The 25716-nt window shown below is 36.6% G+C and overlaps 2 protein-coding genes across 8 annotated transcripts in view; both read right to left on the reverse strand.

The window, feature by feature from the left end:
* The window catches only part of LOC100918963 (protein unc-13 homolog B), a 327802-nt gene that overhangs the window by 115679 nt on the left and 186407 nt on the right, over positions 1-25716 (reverse strand). For all 7 annotated transcript variants that reach the window (XM_031945396.1, XM_012543050.3, XM_031945394.1 and 4 more), the window contains 2 exons: positions 13662-13985; positions 11860-11950 (listed from right to left, as the gene is read on the reverse strand). In XM_031945396.1, coding sequence (XP_031801256.1) covers positions 11860-11950; positions 13662-13985 — 415 coding nt within the window. The remainder of the gene's footprint in view (positions 1-11859; positions 11951-13661; positions 13986-25716) is intronic.
* LOC116420454 lies at positions 13992-25434 on the reverse strand. Its single transcript, XM_031945385.1, has one exon. It carries the CDS (start codon positions 25024-25026, stop codon positions 16753-16755), a length of 8274 nt encoding a protein of 2757 aa, XP_031801245.1. The 5' UTR covers positions 25027-25434; the 3' UTR covers positions 13992-16752.

Consider the following 25716-nt stretch of genomic DNA (forward strand, 5'->3'; position numbering starts at 1 on the left):
CAATGATGACAGCTGAAAACCTGACAGTTTTCTTTTTTTAGCACCCACCAGCCAAGCAGCTACTCACATCCAGCCCAGTGGCCCCCTCTAAATAGAAAATGAAGAGAAAAGAATATATTGCCTGTCATAAACTGATTCATACATGCTGCATGTGAGAATTGCTGTCTGTTTCTTGGTACTGGCCACTCAATTAAGCTCCTGATGCTACAAATACTCCTCACTCATAAGCTAAATCAAAGAAGAAAGGAGAGGATGCAGAAACAATAGCATGACTCATTGGCTAATCACGTGGTCAGCAAATGTGGGACACAATCCAAATTTCAAAGTATATTTTTCATGTTGAGTCAATTTACAAAATCAAGTACAATTTTATCCATCTATTCTCATAAAAATTTGACCAATAATGTTTTGAGATCTAATTGACATCAAATGATTCACAACCACTCCACAATGAATGCCTGTATTCTTCTGTCTGACCATTTAAGGCCTAAATAGGTATAAACAGGGATACATGCTGAAGGTCAGAGAGAGAAACACAAACGGAAAGAATCACAAACACAAAACTTCATAATGAAAGTTTAGGCAATAGTTTTACTTGTCCTTTTTAAAGTATAATAATTGCCCACATTAAAACAAAGTTCCCTTCCTTTATTTAGAGCCCCAACTGGATTAATGCATCAACCTGGGATAGTTTACTGAGTAGTAATTATGACAAGTCTTCTAGCTTATCTCCAACTAAAACCCAAGAAAGGGTCTTAGTGATTATTAATTATGAAGTGGCAGTACCCCACTCCAGTGAGAGAAAATGATTTAAAACTAATGTAAAATTATGTAAGTGACTTGGAAGTGTCGTCCTATTAGTAATTATTCTCTATTGCAAGAAGAGAACACTTTTGGCACACCTCAATGAGAAACTTCAGGGAGCAACCAGGGGAAACTATATTTCTCACCTTATTCTGATTAATAAGGATGAAGAGAAATGACAGGAACCAAGGAGTGATCACATCATCCTTGAGTTTCATGAGATAATCTGATATACATTCTAGAATTTGGAAGAAAGAATTTTTTTTAATGTGGTACTCAATGTCTCTAGTGGCTCATACATGCTTTGGTCTTGTTCCATACTTACACTGTACATTCTGGATCTTCTATTCTATCATGAGCAATTTTCCCTTTATGGCAGACTTGCGTCCATTCCCAAAAAATTGCTTTGTATATATTTTATATTTAACTTTCTACATATATGTTATTTTCTTTTAATAGAAGGTAAGCTATTTGAGGGCAGGGACATTTCATGTTTACCTTTGGATCCCCAGCACCTAACACAGAACCTGGCACATAGTGCTTGCTGAATCTGAATAAGGACTGATATGATACTATAATCTAAGTCTCTTCATAGAAAGTCTGTATAAGAGCAATACTAGGCTCTCAAAAAGAAAATTCTAATGATACAAATGAATGATAAGGAAAAGGAGTCTAAAGAGACTGATATAATCATGAAAGAAAATCTTTAACCAACTTCAATTTTTAAAAATGCTGGATATAGATCTGTGGGTGCTGAACATGGAGCCAGAAGAATAGGATTTGAATCTTAGTTCTCCCAATTCTAACCTGTGCTACAGTGGGCAGATCATTTAACCTTTCTGGACATCAGTTTCCTTATTTGTAAAGTTAGAATATTGTATTACCTGACGCCTAAGCTCTAAAAATCCACGATCCTATAGGATAATGTCATTTTTTGGTATTCATTTCCATATCTTTAGTTTCACTTTTTATTCCTAATATTCTGTTCCTCAAACTACAATTTATCTTTACCTCTTGGAACCCCTGGATTTCTTGAAGACTAAGCTCAGATGACACTTCCTGAAGTCTCCACTTAGGAAACAAGAGAAAGCCAAAACTATACTTGTTCACCAGGTCACCAAGTTAGAGATCTTGGGGACCAGGTATAAACACATGCCAAGGGTCAATATCAAAAGATAAAGAGTTCTTGAATGGAAGATGCCCCTGGAAGAGGCCCTGGACTCCAGCAGAAATCCTTTCCACTTCAGTTGATGGTGAGGGGACAGCTCAGCATCTCAGTACCTCTAGGGCTGGGAGGAAGGCCAAAAAAACTCTTTGAAAGAATGCACTTAGAGAGCAAGCTACTACTCATGCACTTTGCATTCACAAAACAAGAGAAAGTTGGAGTTTGCAATGAATATTAAGGACAAAATAAAGTGCTATTTTAGCTATCTTGATAACCTGCTTTGCAGGTGGATGGGCATGGGAATGGGATGAAATGAAAACAATAGAGATGGCTCCTATTTTTCTTCACTTTTCTCTGCTAAAGAAAATGATCCTCAGAGTGAAAAGTGCAAATTAAATATGCTTAAAAAGGAAATGAAATTCATAGGCCATCATTACTTTTTGCTTGGATTATTCCAATAGTCACCTAATTGGTCTTCTTGCTTCAAGGTCCTCTTATTCAATCCATCCTCTACATAGCAGCCATAATGATATGGCATAAATCTGATCATTACATATCTTGACTTTTTCTTGAATCTTGCATTCATGAGATAAATAAAATGATGGGGAAAAAACATCAAGTTAGCTTCACTAATTTTGTCAACTAGCCCAGGATACTAAACAAACTTGCAAGTCACTATTTATAGCCTCTTTGAAAAGTTGTGAAAAAAAAGATGAGAAGTCATAGAACGAGACGTTAGCAAATAGCCTAACCTTCAAAAAAAGAAGAAGTTAGATTCTATAATCTATAGGACAATAAACATTACTTCATGGAGAAATTCTAAGATTCATCATTATATTAAGAACTTTCATGGGTTCAAGTACAATTCATTCCACACTAACCTGTGACAGTTTAAGTGGCCAGTAAATTAGTAGTTAGTAGGTCAGGAAAATAATTTAAAAGGAAGTAATTGGTGTGAAGGATTGAACATTGTGGATGGAATCAGAAAGACATCTTAATGAGTTCAAATCTGGTCTCAAACTTACTAGCTATGTGATCTTGAGAAAATTGCTTAATCCTGTTTGCTTCATCTATAAAATAAACTGGAGAAGGATATGGCAAACTACTACAATATCTCTGCTAAGAAAATCCCAAATGGAGTTGAATAGAACTGAAGAACAACAAAAGGGAGTGATACCTGAATTTTCACAAGATATTTAATGTGTCTCATAATGTCCTTGTGGTCAAAGTGAACAGTACAATTAGGAGGATTCAGAACTCACTGGATGATCATCAAAGCTGGAGGAAGTTCTTCACCTGCATCACTCTCATATTAAAAAGGTAACTAATCTTACCTGGGCCCTCCCTGCTGCTAAACAACTTTTTTTTTTCATATCACCTGGCTATTACACTATTCCCTGCAATTATTCGAAACCTTCGCTTAGCTTCTTAAGAGCTCCCTTCTCTTCTTCCCAGCAGGCCTTACTCTGACTAGGGAAATCAAATCCATCTGCTGTGATTGCTTCATTATCGCTATACCTCAAGACCTCTGCATACCATTCCTCATTCTCTTCTCCTTTCCTCCAAGCTCTGAGGACAGCGACCTTTTTCTTTGCCAAGGCCAATCCTTCTCTCTACTTGGGTTCTTGATCCTTTCTGCTCCTGGGAGTTTCTCTTTTTTCATTTCCCCTTTTATGGCTAGGTGGTGCAGTAGGTAGAGCATAGGACCTAGTGGCAAGCCACTAGGATTCAATATGACCTCTAACACTTATTACCTGGGCAAGTCATTTAACTTGTTTGCCTCAGTTTCCACAATTATAAAATGGGGGTACAATAGCATCTACCTCCCAAGTTTGTGAGGATTAAATGAAATCATATTTGTAAAGTATTTAGCATATTAGCATACTGCGGGCACCTAATAGGTTCTTAATAAATATATGTTTCCTTTCTTCTTTAATTTCTTCTTATCCACTAACTCTTTTGTCTTTAAATATCTTCGGACTTCTCTGATCCTTAAAAACCTTTGGCTTAAGGTGAATGTTGAAAACCATTTTTACATGTATTTGGAAAAATAAAATCCATTTAAAAAATAAAATGATCTGGAGGAGGAAAAAAAAAACCCATTTGCTTGGCCCTCTCACTCCCGAAAACTATCATCCTATATTTCTTCTTCCTTTCACAACCAAATTCCTAGAAGAAATATTCTACATTCATTATTCCCATTTTCTCACCTACTCACTTCCCAGCCCTTAGTAATCCAGCTTTCAAATTGCTATTCAGCTGAAACGATTTCTTAATTTCCAAATTCAATGACCTTCTCTCAATCCTCATCCTACTTGACCATTCTACTTCTAATACTGTCAATTAATCTCTTCTTCTGTCTCACCTTCTTTGGTTTCTATGACTGTTCAACTTATTCTTTGCAATCGCCTGTATTAAATCATCATGTATCTCCTGCCCTTTTACATGGGAGTTCCCTGGCCACCATCTTGGGTTAGCCTCCTTCCTCTAGTCTACAGATTCTCTTGGAAACCTTATTATATAGAAACCATATGTTCAATTTTCATAGATAACCAACTTCATTCTCTTTCTTGAATATTAGCAACATATTATCAAATGTTAAATATATCCACCTGGATCATAGATCAATTGTTTATACTTAAGAGATGAGGAAATCTAGGCCTGTAAAGCTTAAATTGTCTTGCGGTCACATAAGTAGTAAGTTGCAAAGATAAGATTTGAAGTCAGGTTTTTTGGCTTGAATTTCAGAACTTTTCCCAATATGATATGAGGAACCTAATGTGCTCTCATCATTCCAAATTCAAAACTTTCAAAATGGAAATCATATCCCCCCCCCCCCCACCAAAACAAAACATTCTTTTTCTGGTAAGCCTTAAAGCTACTTAATTTCACAACTTAAGTCATCATTGACTTTTTTCTCCCTCATTCCCAATATCCAATAAATTGCCAAGTTCTATCAATTCTACCTCCACAACATCATTTAGATCTACTCTTTTTATTATTATTATTATTATAGCTTTTTATTTACAAGATATATGCATGGGTAATTTTTCTGCATTGACAATTGCAAAACCTTCTGTTCCAATTTTCCCCCTCCTTTCCCCTATCCCCTCCCCTAGGTGGCAGGTAGACCAATACATGTTAAGTATGTTAAAGTATATGTTAAATACAATATATGCATACATATTTTAGATAATATTTAGGTTATTAGATCTAAATATTAGATAATATTTATTTAGATAAGTTCAGAATCAGGTCCTTATTACTTCTTGCCTACTGTACCATAAAACCCTCCTACTAATTGGTTTATTGCTCTACAACTGCCAAAGGAATGTTCCTAAAACTATAATTTAAGCTTGTCACTTTCCTACTCAAAACTTTTCAGGGGTTCCCTATTGACTCTAGGATAAAAAAGCTGTTATTTAATACTTTCCATAATCTGGCTCTCACCAAAGTTCCTTTCCTAGTACTTTCTCTCATAACATCGCATATTTTACTTAAAGTGGCTAACTCCCCAAACTAAATATGCCATTTCCTTCTCTCTGCCTTTTCACAAGCTATCCCTGATTTAATCCACAAACTACAGTTTCTCCTTACCTCTTAGAATTCTTGGTTTTCTTAAAGACTAAGCTCAGGTGCTACTTTCTGAAGCCTCCACTCAGGCAACAGAAAAAGCCAAAATACTTCTTGTTCATATAGTCACCAAGGAACAGATTCTGAAGGCTGAGCCTGGATGGACATGTCCAGCATCAACAAAAGGAGATAAAGAGTTCTTGGATGGGAGATGTCACTAGAATGGCATGGGGCGCCATCAGAAGTCCCTTAGACCAACCCAGCATCTCCAAAAGCTATCTATCATTTGATCAGGCAGGAAAGTAAACCAGAATAATTACTTGCAAGAATAAACTTTTGACACTTAAAGTAAGCTATTTACTGCCCTTGTACTTTGCATATACAAAGCAAATTGATCTCTATCACTCATTTTCCTCAGGATAAATTATATAGCCATACTATGTCTTCCATTGATTGGTTCTCCAAAAATACAGTTTGATTGAAATCAACAGAAAGAGGGGTGGCCGAGACCATAGGAAAACAGTAATATATATCTTCCTGAAAGGGTGATGGTGGTCACTTGCAGATATCTGGTTAATATGGCTGGGGTGGGTCTAGGGAAAGGGGTGGCAAAGCTAGTATGGCACATAATAGATACAAAAGCAAAGAATTCTAGGTACTTTAGCATGAAGCAATGCTAAGTTAGCACCAGGTTTGGGGAAATGCTGGGAAATGGTTTAGGGAAATGCTGGGAAATGGTTTAGGGATACAGTGAGTGGAACTAAGTTAGGAAGAAGAGCTTGATGATTAAAGGCATGGAATGTTTAGGGTATAGGGTCCATCAATAACTAGACTGCCCAAGGTGAGTGAAGTTTATAGAGCTCTCAAAGTAGTGAATTGATGTGAAGGCAAGCTAAGAGTTATAGGTATAGATGTCAGGGATATAAGTTTTAAGCAGAGCAGCTACTAGGTACAAAATATGAGGGGGAGGAGGGGACAAGATGAGCATAGGATGAAGCTGAATAAAATTAACACTGATCCAAGAAGATTTGATCCAAGACAGAGCATATAAAGCAGTAATAGGCTCCCACAAGGCCACAAAAAACCACAAGCCAGATTAGGTTTAACTGCCTCCGAGAATGTGCTTCTGTGTTAGTGGGCTTGTTCATTAGTGGGCTTGTCCTTTAGTGGGCTCCTCCTTATATATGCTCTCTTAAAGGTGTGAACCTTGTGGAACTCTAATAAGTACTAAGTACATTAGTGAACTAGAGAACTATTAAGTACCATGCTAAATTAGATAATTACTGTCTCTATCAATTCCACTGTCTTAGTACCTTATATGAATCTTAACAGGGAGTCTAGGGACTGATCAAAGTAAAGCAGAAGATGAAGAGTGCTAGATTGTTGTCTGATGATTAGACTTACTGCAACATTACAGTAACAATTTCATTATAACAAATTAACAATTTGACTGCAAAACTGCAGAAAACTTAAAAAGGGTACAGCTAGAGTTTGTATCTTGAATCATCCAATCAATCAATAAGCAGTGATTGAGCACCTACCATGTGTCAGGAGCTGGATTAATAGAGTAAAAAGTTAAATAGTCCCTACCTTCAAGAAATGTACATTCTAGTACTGTGTACAAAGTAATAGACAAGTTGTGGGATGATCAGCAGTGAATGACTTTGCTATTCTCAGCAATAAAATGATCCAAGAGTACTCTGAAAGACTTATGATGAGGAATGCCATCTAGACCCAAAGAAAGAACTGATTGTGTCTGTTCAGATTGAAGCACCCTTTTTTTTATTTACATTTTTTTTCTTCAAGGTTTTTTTTTTTTTTTTTTTTTTGCAGGGGAAGGGGAGATCTATGTTTTCTTTTGTGACATGATATTTATCGAAATGTTTTGTGTAACTTCACTTGTTCCTTCCCAATGCAGGGAAAGGGAAAGAAGAAAAGAAGAGAGAGAATCTGAAACTCAGAGTTTCAAAAACAAATGGAAAAAAATTGTTTTACATGTCACTGGGGAAAATAAAAATGTTAAAACACAAAATAAAGCAAGTCAGATAATAATAATAATAATAAAAGAAATTTACATTCTAATGGAGAAAACAATGCATACATAAGTTTGTACATACTGTACATACATATGTACATACAAGTACATACAAAATACATACTACATAGCTACAAAATAATCTTAGAAGAGACGAAACTAGCAGCTAGAGGGAGTTTACGGGGGGGAAAGGCTTCCAAGAAAAGCCTCCTGCAGAAGGTAGTACTTGAATTAAGTCTTGGAACAAAGCACAAATTTCAAGAAGTAAAAAGTGAGTAAAGGGAGCAGTCTAACTATGGGGGACAGCCAATACAAAGGAATAGTGACAGGAGAGGGATCCTCACGTGAGGAACATCTAAAACAGTTATTCAATATTTATTAAACTCCTATTATGTACCAGACATTATGCTAAACATTAGAGATACAAAAAGACAATCCCTGCCCTCAAGGAACTTACAATCTAATGAGGGAGACAAAATGCAAATAAATATATACAAAGCAAGCTATATTAAAGATGAACAGGAAATCATGAACAGAGTGAGGGCATTAGAACTGAGGGATTGGAAAAGGCTTCCTATAGAAGGAGGGATTTTAGTTGGGATTTAAAGGAAGCAAGGAAAGTAAGAAGGGAGAGTGCACCAGGCACAGGGTATAATTAGAGAAAATCCCCATGTTGGAATCCGCACAAAGTGTTAACTCATTAGAGTTGATAGAAACAATAATTATCTAATTTAGTATGGTTCAGTATGATTGATCTGATCCTATGAGGAAATGTTATGGGCCAGAACTTGAAACAAGGTACTAAGTGGAATTGAGGAGACAATGTTTAAATCTAGTTTAGCATTGATTTAATCATACAACAAATAATGGTTTTTCCAGTGATATAATGATTGGTGTGTACTCAGTGAACAGCATTTAAGCAAGAAGCTCTCAGGGCCAAAGAGCACTCTGGGAGATACAGAAGCCCACAAGCCCACTCTCAAAGGTGAAGTCAGATTCATTCTATCTTCCACCTTTGTGCTGGCTGGAGGCTGAAGAAAGCAGAGGCAAAGGACAACCTGCAAAAGCTCTTGGAACCAAGCAGAGAGATAGGTCTCTAAGAAATCTCACTAGGCTCAAGGAAAAAGATAAGAAATAAATGTTTGGATTTTATCAGCTGGCTGTATTTGGAATGATTATTACTCTGAACTGAAACTAAGGCTGCTCCAGAAAACCTCCCCAAGAAACCTGCTCCCAGAGAGAACAATTATATTATATAAAAGAAAAACATCCCCAGAACTGAGAGATGGAAGGTCTTGTTGATTAAACAGTCAGGAGACCAGTGCCATTGGGCTGAAGAATATGTGTCTAGGAGTCAGATGTCAGAGAGGTAGGCTAAGAAGGGAATGTCAAATTGAGCATTTTGTATTTCCTTCTCAAGGCAATAGGAAGGTACTGGACTTAATTGAGATGATCAGCCTTGCATTTTAGGAAAATCATTTTAGTGGCTGAATGACGGATGGATTGGGGTGGGGAGAGTCTTGAGGCAGGAAAGGTACATTTGAGAATTATTAGCATCAAGATGGTAATTAAATTCATGAAAGGTGATGAAATTACCAAATGAAATAGTTTAGAGGGAAAAGACAAGGGGGTCCAGAACAGAAAACTCTGAAAGACAGCTATGGTTAGAGCACATGATCTGAAAGGAGATCCAGCAAAGGAAACAAAGAAGAAGGGTTGGTCAGACAGATTGGAGGAGAACTGGGAGTGAGTGGTATCTCAAAACCAAGTATCTGGAGCAGCTAGGTGGTGTAGTGGATAGAGTACCAGCCCTGAAGTCAGGAGGACTTGAGTTCAAATCTGGTCTCAGGCACTTAACACTTCCTAGCTGTGTGACCCTGGGCCGCTTAACCCCAATTGCCTCAGAAAAAAAGAAGAAGAAGAGAGTATCTAGAAGAAGAGATCAATAATGTCAAAGGCCACAGGATAAGTAGAAAGAAGTAACTTGTGAGAAGATGGGAAAAGTAGGGAGGAATCAGGTTGTTTAGAACTTCCTTTGTGTATGTGTATGTATATGTGTCACTCTTTGTGTGTGTATGTTTAAAACTTTCAAAGCAAAAAAAGATATTTGATCCCAGAGTTAATAGGGACAGACTAGGGTCTGCTGAGTAGGGTGAGGGTCCCATGGCAGATTTATGATTTAGGACTTTGGCAACTGTGTGAAGGAAGGATTGAAATGGAAAGCAATATTAAGGCAGAGAAGCCAAAGAGAAGGCTTTTGAAACAGTGCAGGAGACCAAGACTAAGGACCTGAAGAGATCTCTGAAGGCCTTCTAATCTAATCTACTAATTTGAACAATAAGAAAACTGAGACCAAGATAGCACCCAAAGTCACAGTGCCAGTCAGTGGCAGAGCAGTGTCAGAACCTACATCTTAAGACTCGCAAGTCATTCCATTTACCACCATGCAACAGTAAATTCCAAATTTTGGAACAAAGCTTTGACAGCTCCTTTAAAAACAGAAGAAAAAAAAAAAGACCCTCAGTCCTGCTAAGGGCCTTATAAAGGCCTATAAATCAGGAGCTTTGGGAGCTACTGAATCAGCAGCAGTGGTGGCAATTTCCAGAGTTCTCAGCGCACATATGATAAAGGGAACAAATAAATGGTCAGAAGGAAATCATAGAGATCTCTTTGTTAGCACTGAGGAAGGTCTCTGTAGCTTGAATTCAGGTCACAATCCAGGGTGACAGTCCCAGGACAAGGAGGAACACAAGCACACCAGAGCTTGTAGCCACATGGGGCAGGAACCTTCTTCATAGTTCCAGGACAGAAATGAGTACTCGCAGATTGGTACATATCATGAGAGGAATAAACACCTCTCTTTAGATCATAGCACCTCAGAAGAACTAAAAACTTAGAGGTCTCTAGAAAAAAAACTCTGAAAACAGCTGCACAAAACCCCTGAAACTTGAAACAGTGGACCCTCCACCCTAGAAGTAGAGTTCTACTTTAACAAATAGTTGAAAGTCAAATAATAGGCTGGGGAAATAAACAGAAAAAGATTCTGAATATAGAAAGTTACTATTGTGACAAAGGTGGTCAAAACACATACTTAAAAGATAACCGGTCAAACCTCCTACATCCAAAGTTTTTAAAAAATATACAAATTGGTCTTAAGTCATAGAACTCAAAAAGGATTTTGAAAATCAACTAAGAGAGATAAAAGAAAAATTAGGAAGAGAAATGAAAGTGATGCAAGAAAATCAAGAAAAACAAGTCAATGACTTGATAAAGTAGACAAAAAAAAAAAATACTGAAGAAAAGAAGACCTTATAAAAACAGATTAGGCCAAAATGGTAAAATTAAAAAGCCAATGAGGAAAAGAATGCCTTAAAAAGCAGACTTGACCAAAGGGAAAAAAAAATCCACTGAAGAAAACAACTCCTCTAAAAGTACAACAAATGGGAAAGGAGGTACAAAAGTTCACTGAAGAAAACAATTCCTTAAAATACTAAAATTTTATTTACATTATCGAATGGCAGTAAAATATGAAATACAATTGTCTCCATATAATTAAAAAGTAATCTCACACAAATAACAATGGAGAGGTGCATAATGGATGAGAGAAAGCTATAAAACATAAAACCAGTAAAGAACCCCAAAAGAGATTGTGGAATTATTTATGATAAATAGAGAAGATATGCATATTATAAAATGAAAAAAAAAGGATTGCAAGTGAATAGCCACTCTGCCCCTCTGATATTCTTATGATGTCAAAATAGAACAAGGAAAATCTCTCACCCATTGGGTAGAGGACATCCTTTTGCTGACTATGTAAAACATAAATAAGAAACACACATGATCAGCAGGAAAGGACATGTTGCAATCTGTAACATAAGAGGGATCTTCTGAATTGATAATATCATGGCTACATTTGATTAGCAACTTTGATACTTGAAGTGAGCATTTAATTTCTCCTCCATACTCTAGATCACGTTCATTTGATTTTCCTCTTTCTACAATGAAAAAGAAGAAAGCAGTTTTAACCCTGTTACCCCAAAATACTGAGGGAGGAGTTAAAAACTGATTCAGATAGATCTCATTATTTCTTCCTTCCTAATTAATTCTCAGTTTTTTGGCCAAGTCTTCCTGGAAGCACTATCTGATTAAAAAAAAAAAAAAACTAACAATTTTTTTAGTTTCCAACATTCTCACCAAAAAATGCTCATCAATGAATGCCATAAGCTTTTCATTCACAAAGGATAAATAGCTTTAATGCATACCACACCAGTAGATTCCCTACCTCTTGTAGCTGGAGTCGGACTTTGGTAACTGCTCGAATCCAATGTGCTCTAGCTTGTGTAAATGGTGAAGAATGAGTCTCTTCAGAATAACTTGGAACAGAGGCAAAACAGCTCTTTTAGAAACAGATCATCCCACAAAACAAAAAATATTCAGTAAGAGCTACTACAACTAAGGAACATCCAAAATCAAACAGCAACATTCATCTAATCCTTCCCATAGTTTGCTATTCATCAACTGTTTTTGCCCTAGTGCCGTCTTATTCACTATTTGTAGACTAAACACTAGACTGAGTTTTAACAACCTATGCGATGTGCAATGAGATGGCACCCAGTGACTGGAACTGTTTACATGGATTACAAGAATCTGTCACTGACCTACTTATATCCCCCTCTCTTCCTCAATAAGAAAAATTTTGCCTAAGAATAATCAATCTCATACATTGTAGAAAGGTTGCTGACACTCACCTTAAAAACAAAGCCCTAGTGCTAAGTAGTCCCATTATTGCAATTAACTTTCCCTAAATTGGAAAAAGAACTTCTCAGGCCTCAAGAACTTATTTTGTGAAGCAAACAGTGGCGATGACCAAACATCTTATAGGAAAAGATGATTACATTACATTAGACCAGATCATGTTGTCATATTTCATTAGTGATAATACATAATGTTTAGTTAGTAGTAACTTACCTCCTTCCCCCCAGCCTTGAGATAACAGAGAAGTGTCCAATAACCAGTCAAACAAATACCTTTCCTACCACAATTCCTACCACTGTTCAAACCAAGGCTAGGTTATTTGGTCTAATCCAAATGTAGTACTGGCCAAAAGTAGAATACCAAAGCTTAGCTTCTTTAGCTTCTTGTCTACCCCAAAGTGGGGAATATTCACAAAGAGTAGACACTTACTAGCCAGAGGGAAGGAGAAAAGAAAAGGCAGTTTTGTCTTTCTGGATAAGTGCCCAAAACTAGAGTTAGCTCTGGGACATGATAGACATGCCATTCTCTTTTACTCATTCACTTGCCAAGTGTCCAAGCTATGTTGCTCCAGGACTCAAGGTGAGGGATGGGCAGAGTTTGTTATTCTGCTTCAAAATACCAAGTATTTTAGTCACCCTCAACCATCCTCCCTCTACCACCTGTCAGCTACTCCTGGCTACCCGACTGACTAACACTGCCTGGCAGTGATAATACACCATTTATGGGCTTAGCTCCTATATGGATTTTAAAAGGTCAAGTTTTCTATTTTCTTTCTTATAAGTCCAAATTGCTTAATAAAAAATTATGCTCTTCTAGATGAGGATTAAGAAAGACTTTCTGAATGACTTTTAATGGCTCTCTTCTGAATCATATGGCCTCAGTTACACTCAGGATAAAAGAAACATCAAAACAATCATTTGGTCTCAAGTACTCTTTAAAATTTAAGAAATATCAGAATTTGAATCCACAAAAATAATCCATAAGATACCCAATAAGAGGCCAAGTTCTTCTTTCTGGGGCAATTCCCTGAGTGTTTTTTTTTTTTTTCCTTCTGAATGGCTTAAGGTCTGTTTTAGAGCTAGAGAAGTTAAGTTGAGGTAGAGCAGGTCAGGACCTACCAGCACAAGACTATATAGAGTAACCACCTATTGAACTAGTCTCCCAACAGACTACAAAAGTCCAATGGACTCATGTTTGAAAGAACAATAGCTGATCTATTTGGTTGTTTTTTTGTGATTTATGGGGGAAGGAATGGGAAAGAAATATTTTGTCACAATGAAATCAGATCGGCAAGCTAGGAAAATTCTCCTTAAAGTAATAATCACCTACCTCTCCTGGGAGCTTTTATGTGGCTCCAATTCTAGAGGAAGATGAGATGTTTTATCTTCTTTAACCATTTCCTTTGGCTCACAAGCTTTTCCCTTCTCAGCTTCACTGGTCACCTCCAGCAATTTCTCCTGTTCCCCAAAGCCTGCTTGGCCATCCTTTGTGTAGCTTCCAGCACTGTGGCAAGAATGAATTGAGTCCCTTTCTCGATGGTCATCATCTTGCTCTGAGTTATGAACATGTTCATGATACTGGTCCAGTTCACTCAGCTGCGAGCTTCCTTGACTAACATTACAAGAGGAACCATACCTACTGCTGCCAGTGGGGCTGTGAGAAGAAGTAGAAAACAAAGACAAGTCAGAAATTAGAGAGGAAAAAGGAAATGAATATAAAATAGTACCCAGGCAGCGCTTAAGAATCAGTAAAGAAAATGTTGCAGTATCAGGGATTTCACATTAGGTTCTCAGTGCAAAGACCTTCACAGTTTAGTAGAACTACTTCCTACTTAACAAAAATTATAGTAGAGGAAAAATATAAAATGGAGTTGACTCCTGGGTTTGCCAAAAGCTTTAACATCAGTCTTGTATCCAGTTTCAAAGACTTCTTACCTGCACATTATATTTCTATTGACAAGATCTGGAATTTTTTAAAATAGTGTGGTACTTTTTACCTAAAAATTTCTTCCTACCTTACAACCTTCTCAGGAAATTTTTACCCAGTGGCTGTCAGAAATATAATTTTGTATTCATTTCCTATAGAATATGTTAGAACATTGGAAATGAAATGATTTAATATTATATTAATTTTTACTATTTCTCTGAATGAAACTTGGTTGATCTTGATTCTTTGAAAAAACTTTTATTTCATTAAAGTGAAGTCTCCCTTTTCTCTTTCCTTATCATTGAAAATATAAATGATTAATTCTTATATGAACCATAGGAAAATGGTACTGCTCATTCTGCTGTCAGTCACAAATTGAGATAAACCATGGAAAGAACAAATCAGGACCACAGAAACTCTACTAGTGGATGATCTTATTTTATTGACTAAAACAACTATACTTTTGACCATAGAGGAAGAATCACAAACATATACCCATGACAGGTAGGATTCCCATAGTAATTCACTCAATCATTTGGACATAATCTATCTTTGAATAAATTGGATATAATCCATTTTTAAGATTGGAACCATGCCAGATGTTTTTATTCAGATCCATAGATTTCACCCTACCCCTACTCTTACTCCCTATATATTCTTCTCCCTATATACTCTTCTATATATTTTCCCTATATATTTTTCTCTATACTTTATTACTATATTCCTCCATAAGTAATCCACTTGTGCACCAAGAACTAATTAAGGCAACTGAAGGAAGCTAAGGGAGGGGTTGGCAGTGTACAAATGGCAAAGCAGGCTGCATGGAAGAGGAAATAAAAACAGCAGGAAAGTGCTACCTTAGGCCAACCACCTAGGTTTACTATTAACTAACCAAATCCACAGCACAAGCCTGTCTTTGGAATGTGATACCAAACTATGCAGAGATATTTTTTTTTAGAAAAAAAGGCATTTCTTCTCAAAGGATGACTGAAGACTAATCCACTGTAGGTAGCCAATAAAGCTATCCTTTTATTATTTCTGTCTTCCAGTTGGGAAGCCCAGGGATGCTTCACAAATTCAACAGGGCCTGAAAATATAGACTTGGGATATAAAAATGACCAACTACCTCATGGGTCTGTTTGTTTCTCCCCAGCTCCAAACACTTTTGTTTTTTTCCTTACTAAAATATTATAAAACCAGAAGCAGCTGAATTTCCCAAGGAGGAAGGCAGGCAAGATACTTTCCTGCCACAGACAGCCAAGTCTTCATCTACTCTGAGAGTAAATTTAATGGGAAAGAAAGAAATTAGAGTGTTTTTTCAAAAACGAAAGTTATTGGGCCAGTCCCAATAACCCTTACTAATGTTCTTGGGATAGGAAATGTGTCATGGTTTGCTCTGAGCAGTTTCCTGAGCATAAATTGAACCAGTGATTACTGGCTCTACTTGGGCAAAGGCTATGACCATTCCAGTTCAGTTGGCCCAGGCATAAAAGGTAAGGCAGCATTCTTCATTTATACCTGATTGTGTCTCTCTTCCAAAGAAAATACTGCCCTTTATATCTATGTCATGAACAATGTCTTGGGATAATCTGTGACAGGTACATCAAAGGATAGATCTATCACTTCTAGAGGATCAGTATTCTAATCCTATGAGTAGAGGTGATTCAGCTTACTTAGGAATTCTCCTGACTTTACAACTCCCTTTAAGTCCAAGGGCAGTGACAAACAGATAAAGAACATCAAAGACCTACTCTCCTAATCAAAGACTAATGGGAGGGAAGGAAATTCATAAATCTAAGCAGCCTGGGGGCAAGAGTTGAATGTAGATTAAGATTTACATGGAAAATCTACAAGTGCTATATAAATGTGAATTATTATTGTTTTTATTCTTTGTCCATCCATATCTAGCTATATCTACATTTTCACTGCCTTTGAAGGAAGTACCACAGAAGACTAAAAAATGAGAAGTTTAAAAAATTGTCCCCTAAATACAAAAGAACAAGAGAGGTTTTGACTAAGTAGTTTAGACACAAAGAAATAATTAGACCCACTTTCACTGAATACTTAGAACATTTGATTTTCTTCCTGGTTAATATTCCTCCTTGCCATCTACTCTGACCCTAATATTCACTCATTCATTATGCAATACAGATTCTCCCTCACCCCAAGCATCAGAATAATGCTCTTTAAAAGCAGACTCTTAAACAAGTAAATGAGGCAAATGAGTAAATGACTAAACTCTTCAAGGCAGTATACCCAGGAGCACAGCCCCAGAGGGAATGGGATAGATAAGCTAACACAAAAACATCACAAATAAAAAGGGAACAGGCTGTAGAAACTGACACATTAACTGTCTATTCTACCTACCTCTAACATTAAACACAGATACTAGAAAAAGACAGTATTATAATAAGGCTGTGAATGACAACACAGGGTCTTAGATCTACTTCTATATCACTTGCATTATAAATGGTCAATTACTTAAAACCATTTATTATGCTCTGTTGAAAACAGGCCTTTTCTCAGTCACTGATTCCATGATTCCTTTCAGTGTCAGCTGGGGCTTGCATGAGGGGTCATCATTAGTAAGAAGTCCTCTGTCAGGCACAATTTCTTGCTCTTGCTTTTCCTTCTGCTGAGGCAGCTGCTCAAACTTGGGACAAAGTTTGCCTTCCTGTTCTATGAGATCCATGGAGGAAGATAAGATATTCCCGGTCTGATGATGCTCTTCAAATACCAGCATTTCTTGTTTGCTATTAATCACTTCAGGCCCTGCAAGGTCTTTGATGAATGCATTCTGCATGATGTCCTGATTGCTGGAGGATACAACTAGTTCAACATTAGCTCCAGGTACATCAAGAGACACTGTAGCCATATTTTCTCTACTTTGGCTATGACCCTGATCACTGCCTATTACTGAAACTGGAGGCAGGGTCTCTGGAGTCCCTTGTCCTTGATCACTGCCTATTACTGAAACTGGAGGAAGGGTCTCTGGAGTCCCCTGGCCTTGATCACTGCCTATTACTGAAACTAGAGGAAGAGTCTCTGGAGGCCCCTGAGCAGTACTCTCCTTGTTTTCTTTTTGCCACAGAAATGGAATGTCCAGCTTCTTTCCAAATCCTAATTTTAAGCCGCTATCTATTGCATTTCCTTTTTCCTCATTACTTCCTTCAAATAAAACTGAAAATTTCTTAAAACCTGACATGAAACCAGATTCTGTTGAAACTCTATTCCCAGAAGAGGACACAGGAGAAAAGAAAGAGCCAAATGATTTCCCACGATCAGCAGCAGAGGACATGAAATCAAACTTTGGCAAATTAGGCATATTTGGAATGTCAAATCTAGATTTTTGATGGCTTGTTTCTGGGGGAACAGTGGGTAGGTTCTTCAGGGCATGGCACTGGCCAGTTTCTTCCTTTGCTTCTGGAACAGTACACTTCTCCAATTGCTCCTCCACTTGTCCTTTGGTCTCTGTTGTGCTGTCTAGGCTGAGCAGACACAAATTGACTTTTGCCTGATCATCCTGAGTATTTTCAGTTTTTAATTCATTATTTAAACATGATTCCAATAAGTCTTGACTTGTCTGAGCAATTGGCAGGTCTGATATTGGCTCCAGAGTATGACTTAGACAAGGTTCAGAAACTCCATTGAGAGCCTGTGCTAGGAGAGGAGTCTGGGTGGTTATACAGGCAGGGTCTGTTTCCACTTCTAAGGTAACTGAAATATTCTCTGTCTGGAATGTGTGCTCTACGTCAGTGTCTTGCAATGCTCCATTCTCCCTTGCATTATTCAGAGGCAATGTTCTCATTACATCATTATGCCCTGAAATGGAAGAATCAGAAGCATTTAACTCAAGTTCTTTGGGTTCAATGAGAAGAGTTTGATTGTCCTCTATTTCAGTTCTCAATCTAGAGCCATCTGTCAAAGCTTCTGACTTTTCAATTCCTCCTGCCCTTTCAGGGTCATTGATAGCTGATTCCAAAGGAAGAGCTTCTGAGCTTTCTTCTTTTTTGGCTTCTTTTTGAGATACTGATTCCACAGCCTCTCTGGGACAATTGTCTGGAAGCTGGGAACTCACCTGGAAATGTGAATCTTGCTTATGAGTCTCTGGCTTGGGACTTTTAAATATGCTAAACAAGTCTCCTGTGAGAGTCTGAGATGATGTGCTAGATGAAAGACCAAAAAAAGAACTTTTCTTTGGAGATTGAGAAGCTCCTCCTGCCATTTGAGATGGGGAGAAAAGTCCAGAGAATGTTTTGGGAGATTCACTCATTCTCCCAGAGAAAGATTTCATTTTAGTTATGAAGCCTGAAAATATTTCTGATGAGGAATCCAAAACTGAATTTCCTTCTGGGGCTTCTACAGGTTTGCTCTGTGAATTCAATGTATTCAAAGGCTGATTAGAGAAAGGGGCTAACTCAAGGTCTTGCTGTAAGTTATCATTATTAGTTGACTGCTTGACTAAATTTTTAGGCAAATTTAATTGGTCCCCTGTTAAACTCTCATTTTTTTGAATGTTAGTAGAATCACTAAGATCATTTAGGTTTTCAGACATATGGATATCATATGAAAAGGAATTACATAGGGAATTACTAGTAGAACTTTTCTGACCCAAATCTTCTTTTTCATAAGGTGTTTCCAAATAGGGTTTTGTGGTTTCTGTGTCCACAAGTAAAGTATTCTCTGGTGCTTGATGTTCTAGAGAATAAGAACTGTCTTTTTGTAACTGAACAACCTGAACTAAAGACGGAGAATCTGGTGAATGGGTTTTTGTTTCTCCATTACACTTGACCACATCAGGTATGATATCTATAGTGTCATGGAGAAGAGTGCCAGTAGCCACTTTCTGCTCATGCAATGCCTCCATAGGTGAGATATCTATTTTCCCATCTAAACCTTCTTGTCTGTCCTTTTTGTTGTTGGTGGCTACAAAATCACATGGCAGCTTAGAGGGTTGAGAAGTCACAGGAGATACGTTGCCAAGGTTTTGTTTCTCAACAGTATTTTGCTGCTTTTCGTCCCAAAAAGACAAGTCAAAGAAACCAAAACTGGAACTACTCTGAGACACACTTTTCTTACTGCTAAAACCCCTAGAGGAAAAGAAGGAAGGTAGTTTAAATAATCCTTCTCCTTCTTGAAATTTAGCATGTGGGCTACTGTCAGGAGCTTTTTTTTTAGGTTTTTCTGTTTCAGTCAAAAAAGAAAATATACTTTTGCTAGTTGGAAGCTTTGAATTTGATGGAGAGTTTGCAGTGGTTGAAAAATTCCCTTTCATGCCAAAAAACACATCTTGTTTGTTTGAATTAATTCCATTCAATGCATCAGAAGACTTCTGGTTATCTCGCGAGTCCTCCATAGTCACTAAAGACAAACTTCCACTATGTTCCAATGGAGAGTCTTTGGATAATTTTTCAAGATGATTAACATAGGGAGTTGAACTCAGTGGCTGATCTCCTAAGATGCCTTTTCCTAAACTATTCTTTCTTTGGATCTCTCCAATTGAAGATTCCTTTGGCTCATTGTCATGAATAGTAGCCTGTTTGTTCAGGACTCTAGTTTTAGGTTTTCTTGATAAAGAAATTGGCGTAGTAGAAGGAAGTACATTGTCATCCTGGCTGCCTGGCTGCATGACATCAGTGCTTGTCATGATGATTTCTTGGCTGTCAATACCTGAAGGAGTGGAAACTTTCTCAGTTGACTGTAAAGGGGACACATCTACTTTAAAGAGATCTCCAAGGGAACCAAAGAGAGATGAAATACCTGTAGATTCTCTCTTTTCCTGGGATTGTGCCTTTTCTTCTTTACCACTACTACTTGCCAGGTTTGGTGAACTATCCTTATTACTCTGGGTCTTAAAGAAGTCAAAAAATCCAGATGTCTGGGTTTTATCTATTGCTGTAGTTACAGAAGAATCTTCTCCCCAACCAAAAAGTTTCAATGCACTTTTAAATAGCGTTTCCTCTGGTTCTATGGAAGATTGACTCTTAGGAAGTTTAAATTCTTTTGGTTCATTTTTATCGGACTGAGATCCAAAAAGGGTTAGAATAGGATCAGCTGTAATAAGTTTATGCCCTTTTCCATCTGGTTTAACATCAGGAGTTATTTGACTTAATTGTGAAGCTGATCTTAAACTTTCCTTTTTCACATGAGTGTTTTGATTTTTAGTAATTTCTGAACTTAGAATATTAGAAATGGCTTGTCTCTTTGCATCCTTCTTAGGAGTTTCTTCCATAGTTTCTGAGCTCTCTGCAAATAACCCACTTGAAAAGTCATCACTTGGTAACTCAGTTGATTGTAACTGTATGTCCATTTTTTTCAAGGCAGAAGTCTCAAAGGACCCATTTTTATCATAATTCAAAGTCTTCTCCACCAAATCACCCAAAGTAGAAAAAAAAGAAGTCATTTTATTTGTAGGCAACTTCTTTGGTAGATCTTTAGGGGTTGTGCTTGTGTTTTCAGGAAAAACCAAAGGTACAGCTAGTTTAGAAGAGGCCTGTTGCATATGGAAATCAGAATTTTCATGTAATGAATCTTTACCTATAAATTGCCTTTTATTTTTCTCTTTTATCTGAGTTTGTCCACTTAAATCCCAACTATCAAGTCTTTTGGGTTGACTTCTCAAATCAAGGATATCCTCAAGATATTCAGCTTTTTCTTTTTCATGTCCTAAAATTACTTTGAACTTTTTAAATTTATATCCTGAAAAATCTAATGGCTGATCATTCTGACAATATATAGATTCCTCAACCATTTCTGAAAAGGTTTCAAAATTCATATTCATTAATTTATCATTTCTGTGCAATGCCATAGACAAATCAAGAGGCTTATTAATAGAGTCATCTAATTGCTTCTCTTTACCACACCAAAGTAATTCATCTTCACTACCAAGAAGGACTTTGAAGCCACACATAGATATCATGTTATCATCTAACATAGAATTTGATATAGAATCCATCTGGAAATCATAGTTCAAATACTCTTGAAAATAAGAATCAGGTCTATATACATATACATATTGCCCAGTAGAATCAGTAAGCAGAGAATAGATATATTGGCCATCACTGTACACATAATGTCCATATTCCCTATTCTCTGATGGCCACCATATTCCATTTTCAAGCCATGACAACCATTCATGATACTTGTAATCAAAATTTAAAAATGCAAAAGTTTCATCCATTCCCAAGGACTCTTGATCAATTAGAGTCCACAATGTTTGGTTATAACCTGAAGAATAACTTAAGTCAATGGGCAATTCTTCAAACAAATACTTATTAGCTTCAAAAAGTGGAAAATTATTATTACAGTTTCCATCCAATGAGTTAGCTGCCCACATACTCTCTTTTACTGAGTAGTCTTCGTGAAATGCTAATTGGTCAAGTGATTCATATGGCAACTCACTGCAGTCAACACCATCCGGATTTGTTCTCCATTCTAATATATTTGTGTTTTCATCTTTTTGGCAAAGATTAACTATTGAACCATCTGATTGAGGGCAGGAGAAAAGCTCAGCTAATGGAAGGGTATTTTGCTTTAAAACATAATAAATTGGTTGCATGATTTTATTGAGATCTCCAGAGAAATCTTTCAAGTCAGAATTCCATTCAAAATCCAAAGGACAATTTGTTTCCTCAAAAGTCTGGTAATAATTTGATGTGCAGATAATTGTATTCCTCAGTAAATTTGAATTCAATTCACTTGAATTTTCTTGTTGTTTTGGCTCAGGAATTTGCCGAGGAAACTGTTCCTTAGATAAAGATTTCTTCACAACTTCCTGTTGAGCACTAGGACTACTATGAGAAAGAGCATACTCAGAAGAACTGCAGTTCTTTTTATCTGGTATATTTGTTCTTGTAGAGTTTTCATCTACTAAAGACTCACTTACTTGTATGCTTTTATCTTTCTTTTCAGGCAAAGATAAGAAGCCTGTCAAATTGCTAGAAGTTTCTTGCTTTACAATATGATTCTCTTGATTGGTAGTCTCATCTGAGTTCACAGGCATTTCATCAAAGCTAGAATATCTACTTACATCTAACCATTTTCTGAAATCTAAAGACTTGAACTTAACCTCATTTGGTTTACCATCTGCCACATTTTCATCTGATACAAATTTAAATATTCCAGAAAGCAAACCTGAGGTACTATTTCTCTGATAATGACTTTCACTTTTCATATTTAATTCTTGTGGACTGAGTAAACTTTCAGAAGAAAATCTTAGCTGTCCATAAAGTAGGTCTTGACTAGTACTTTTCTCAGGAGCATTATCTTTACTTTCACAAACTGATGTTAATTTTGTGAAGTCAGCATTTAAAACTAATGAAGAATCTGATACTATTGAAGTTTTTACTTTTTGATTTAAATTTTCACTTCTTCCTGAAAAATTAGAAATATTGTGTACTATGGGTATAGCTATAGGGATGCCCAAGGTATCTTTATCATATTGATTTCCATTTTCTAGATTGTGATTACTTTGGTGGATTTTTTGTGTATCATTAAACTCATCTGGAAGACTGGAAATAGTTTCAATGGAATCGGACTTTGTTGAACTATTTTTTGAAACTTCTGGGCAATTGCTTTTAGGTTCTTTAGAAGCAGCTAATGGTGGACCATGACAATACTGATTTGAAGAGGTTGTAATGTTGTCAGTGGAAGCAAATTTAAATATAGAAGGAAAGATGCTTCCATTTTCCTTTAAATCCTGCTGCTTTTCAAAACTACCAAGAGACCCTAAAAATGGAACATGTAGCTTCCCACTTAAGGAAAATGAGCGTCTATTTTTCTTTGCACTGCTTTCTGAAACGTAAGACTGGTGAGCTTCCATAGATACAAATGAAGCTTCTTTTAAAGATGATTCAGAGGAAGTAAGAAAAAATTGAGTAAAGGATTTTTTTAAGGGGCTAAGAAAAAAACTGTCATCAGATACTTTATCTGGCTTTAAAGGTGGTAAAGAAGTCTCCTCATTTACACTTTGATTTTCATTTTTACCACCTGATCCACAAGGAACTCCTGATATATCTTTGGCACATATTTCTTGTTGACTTGATAGGTGAGGCACATGTGTACATGTCTGTTCTTCTGAAAGGCTCCTCATGTTATCTTTCACATAGGAAGAACTAACTGGGTCTAGAAGTTCATTGGTTACTCCTGAAGATGGCAAATCCTCACATGGATGAATTTGGGTCTGGCTAATAGTCTCTTTATAATTCACATCTAGCACTACACTGCAATTATTGTCATTTATTAAGGTAGCTTCCTTTTGTACTGACTCATGGTCAACTGTTAAGTGGCTTACTTTTGTTGTTAGAATACTCTGGTCAACTTTTTTTGTTTCTTCCTTTTCTGAAAACATCTTTAATGGATTTATCATATTAAAAATAGAACTCATGACTGAATTCTGAATCTCTGGGGAAGGTGAGTCCTTTTTAGTACTTTCTGATGGATTGGGTTGGATTCTGATAGGTTCTGGTGAATCCTGAAGACTTGGAGCCACAGTCTTAGTGGTTTTACAATCATTTTCAGAGGTTATGTCCCTTCTGGCATCATTTGCATCGTCACTTGTTTGAGAGGGTAATGGAGAATACATGGAAAGATCTCTTTCGATTTGGCCACCTATTTTTAGGCTCGATGATACTGAACTGGCTCTAGTCCTAGAATCTGAACTACTTTCCTTTTGGGGAGAGATTTCTGTTTTCTCAGGAACTAAGTTAACAAGCTTCTCCACAGAAGCAGAGAGATGCTTTGTGCCTGAGCCTACCTTTTCAGTGAATGAAGTAAACAAAGAGCTGACTGTGTTTTTCACTCCAGTCAACTCAGGGAGGGGAAGAGTCTTGACTTTGCTATCTTTGCCAGTCTCCTGTGAAGATAAAGGTGGTATTTGATCTACTGGTGGCTTCTGATCAACAGTATCAAAAGTACTATTCTGTTTATATTTTGTTTTAGAGTTTGAAAGAGAACTAAATTTATTGATTTCTTCTTCCTTCTCAGCTAAATATTCAGACACTGTTTCCACTAAACACTGTAACTCATCCATGGTATCAACATATTCCTCCTGAGGTTCCTCCATAGGAGACTGCACTAACACTTTCATGTGACCTCCCTTGTTCTCTTTATGCATGTTGGCGTCACAATTCAGCCTTTGTGGAGAGAAAGCTGGATTTGTTACATGAGAGTTTTCAAGATACTCTTCATAATGGCAGGTATTTGATGGACAAAATGAAAGTAAAGACAGCTTATCCAGCTCATCTGGTGAAACAAGGGAATAATGCAGTTCATCAGAAATGCTACTATCAGATTCTTCAGGAATATCTACTGGAGTAAAATTAGTTTTGGATTCTTCTAAACTAATTATCTTCTTGCAATCTTTAAGACAATTTGAATCATCATATTCAACACTTTCCAACTTGGTGGCACACTTGCCACTTTTAACTAAAAGCCCATTTTTATATGGGCGCAAAATAGGGTAAAATAGGGGTTTTTTTTCAGTGTGGCAAAAGTTATATTTTTCAGCACTAGCATATTCTGAGAATTTATTTTTAATGTCAGATTTACTTACTACTTTAGCACCTGAGATAGAATCATGAGATCTCAAGTTTCTATGATCATACTGGCTTCTTTCACTGTCTTCAAAACTATTGCATATAACTTTCTTTTTCCTTCTCCTATCTATGGTATTATATTCCTTAGGGTATCTGGAAACAGGAAGTATTTCTGACTCAGTACCAAAATTTGATATGCCAGTAAATTTTCTATATTGCTCTTGGAGTTCCATCTGTTGCCAGTTCTTATATTTTACTTTTTCTTGCTTGTGATAATTTTCATTAGTTTTGTAAAAGCTTTGGATTCCTTTTAGCTTTGTTTCTTGCCAGTTCTGATGATTGTTTTCTAAAAACTCTTCTATGAGTTGCCCTCCTAAATCCTCATATATGTCCGCTTGTTCTTCATCTCCAGGTCTGGAGATAGCTGGAATGATCCTAATTTTTTCATTTCTAACTAGTGAACCTTGTCTGGCATGCAAGAAGAATAAAGGAAGGCAAAGAAGAAAAAGAAAAGAAGGAAAGGGAGGAAAAAAGTTTAATAAATATTTTGTTAAAAAAGATAAAAATTATGTTGTGAATTTGATTTGTACAATATATATGAAACAGAATAAATACAAAATAAACAACAAAATAAAAAACAAAATAAAGCTTTAAATACTGTTCAAAGAAAACATATTAGAATTCTTAAAGCAATGCCATTCCTATGAAGTAAAACAGACTAATTCAAGTCAGAAAAAAAATAGTTATAACCAAAAGGAAAAATTTATTCTTATATGCACATGCTACATTTTATTTCTGTAGAGTTTCTATTTTCATTGAAACAATAAAATGAATTTATGTTATCAGTGTTTGAAATAAATTTGCAAGCTTAAAATCTTAGAGCTAATTATTTCAAACAGACCTATGATACATCCTTGCTTTTA

This window comes from Sarcophilus harrisii, chromosome 1, assembly GCF_902635505.1.
Source record: "Sarcophilus harrisii chromosome 1, mSarHar1.11, whole genome shotgun sequence".
Classification (NCBI taxonomy): Eukaryota; Metazoa; Chordata; class Mammalia; order Dasyuromorphia; family Dasyuridae; genus Sarcophilus; species Sarcophilus harrisii.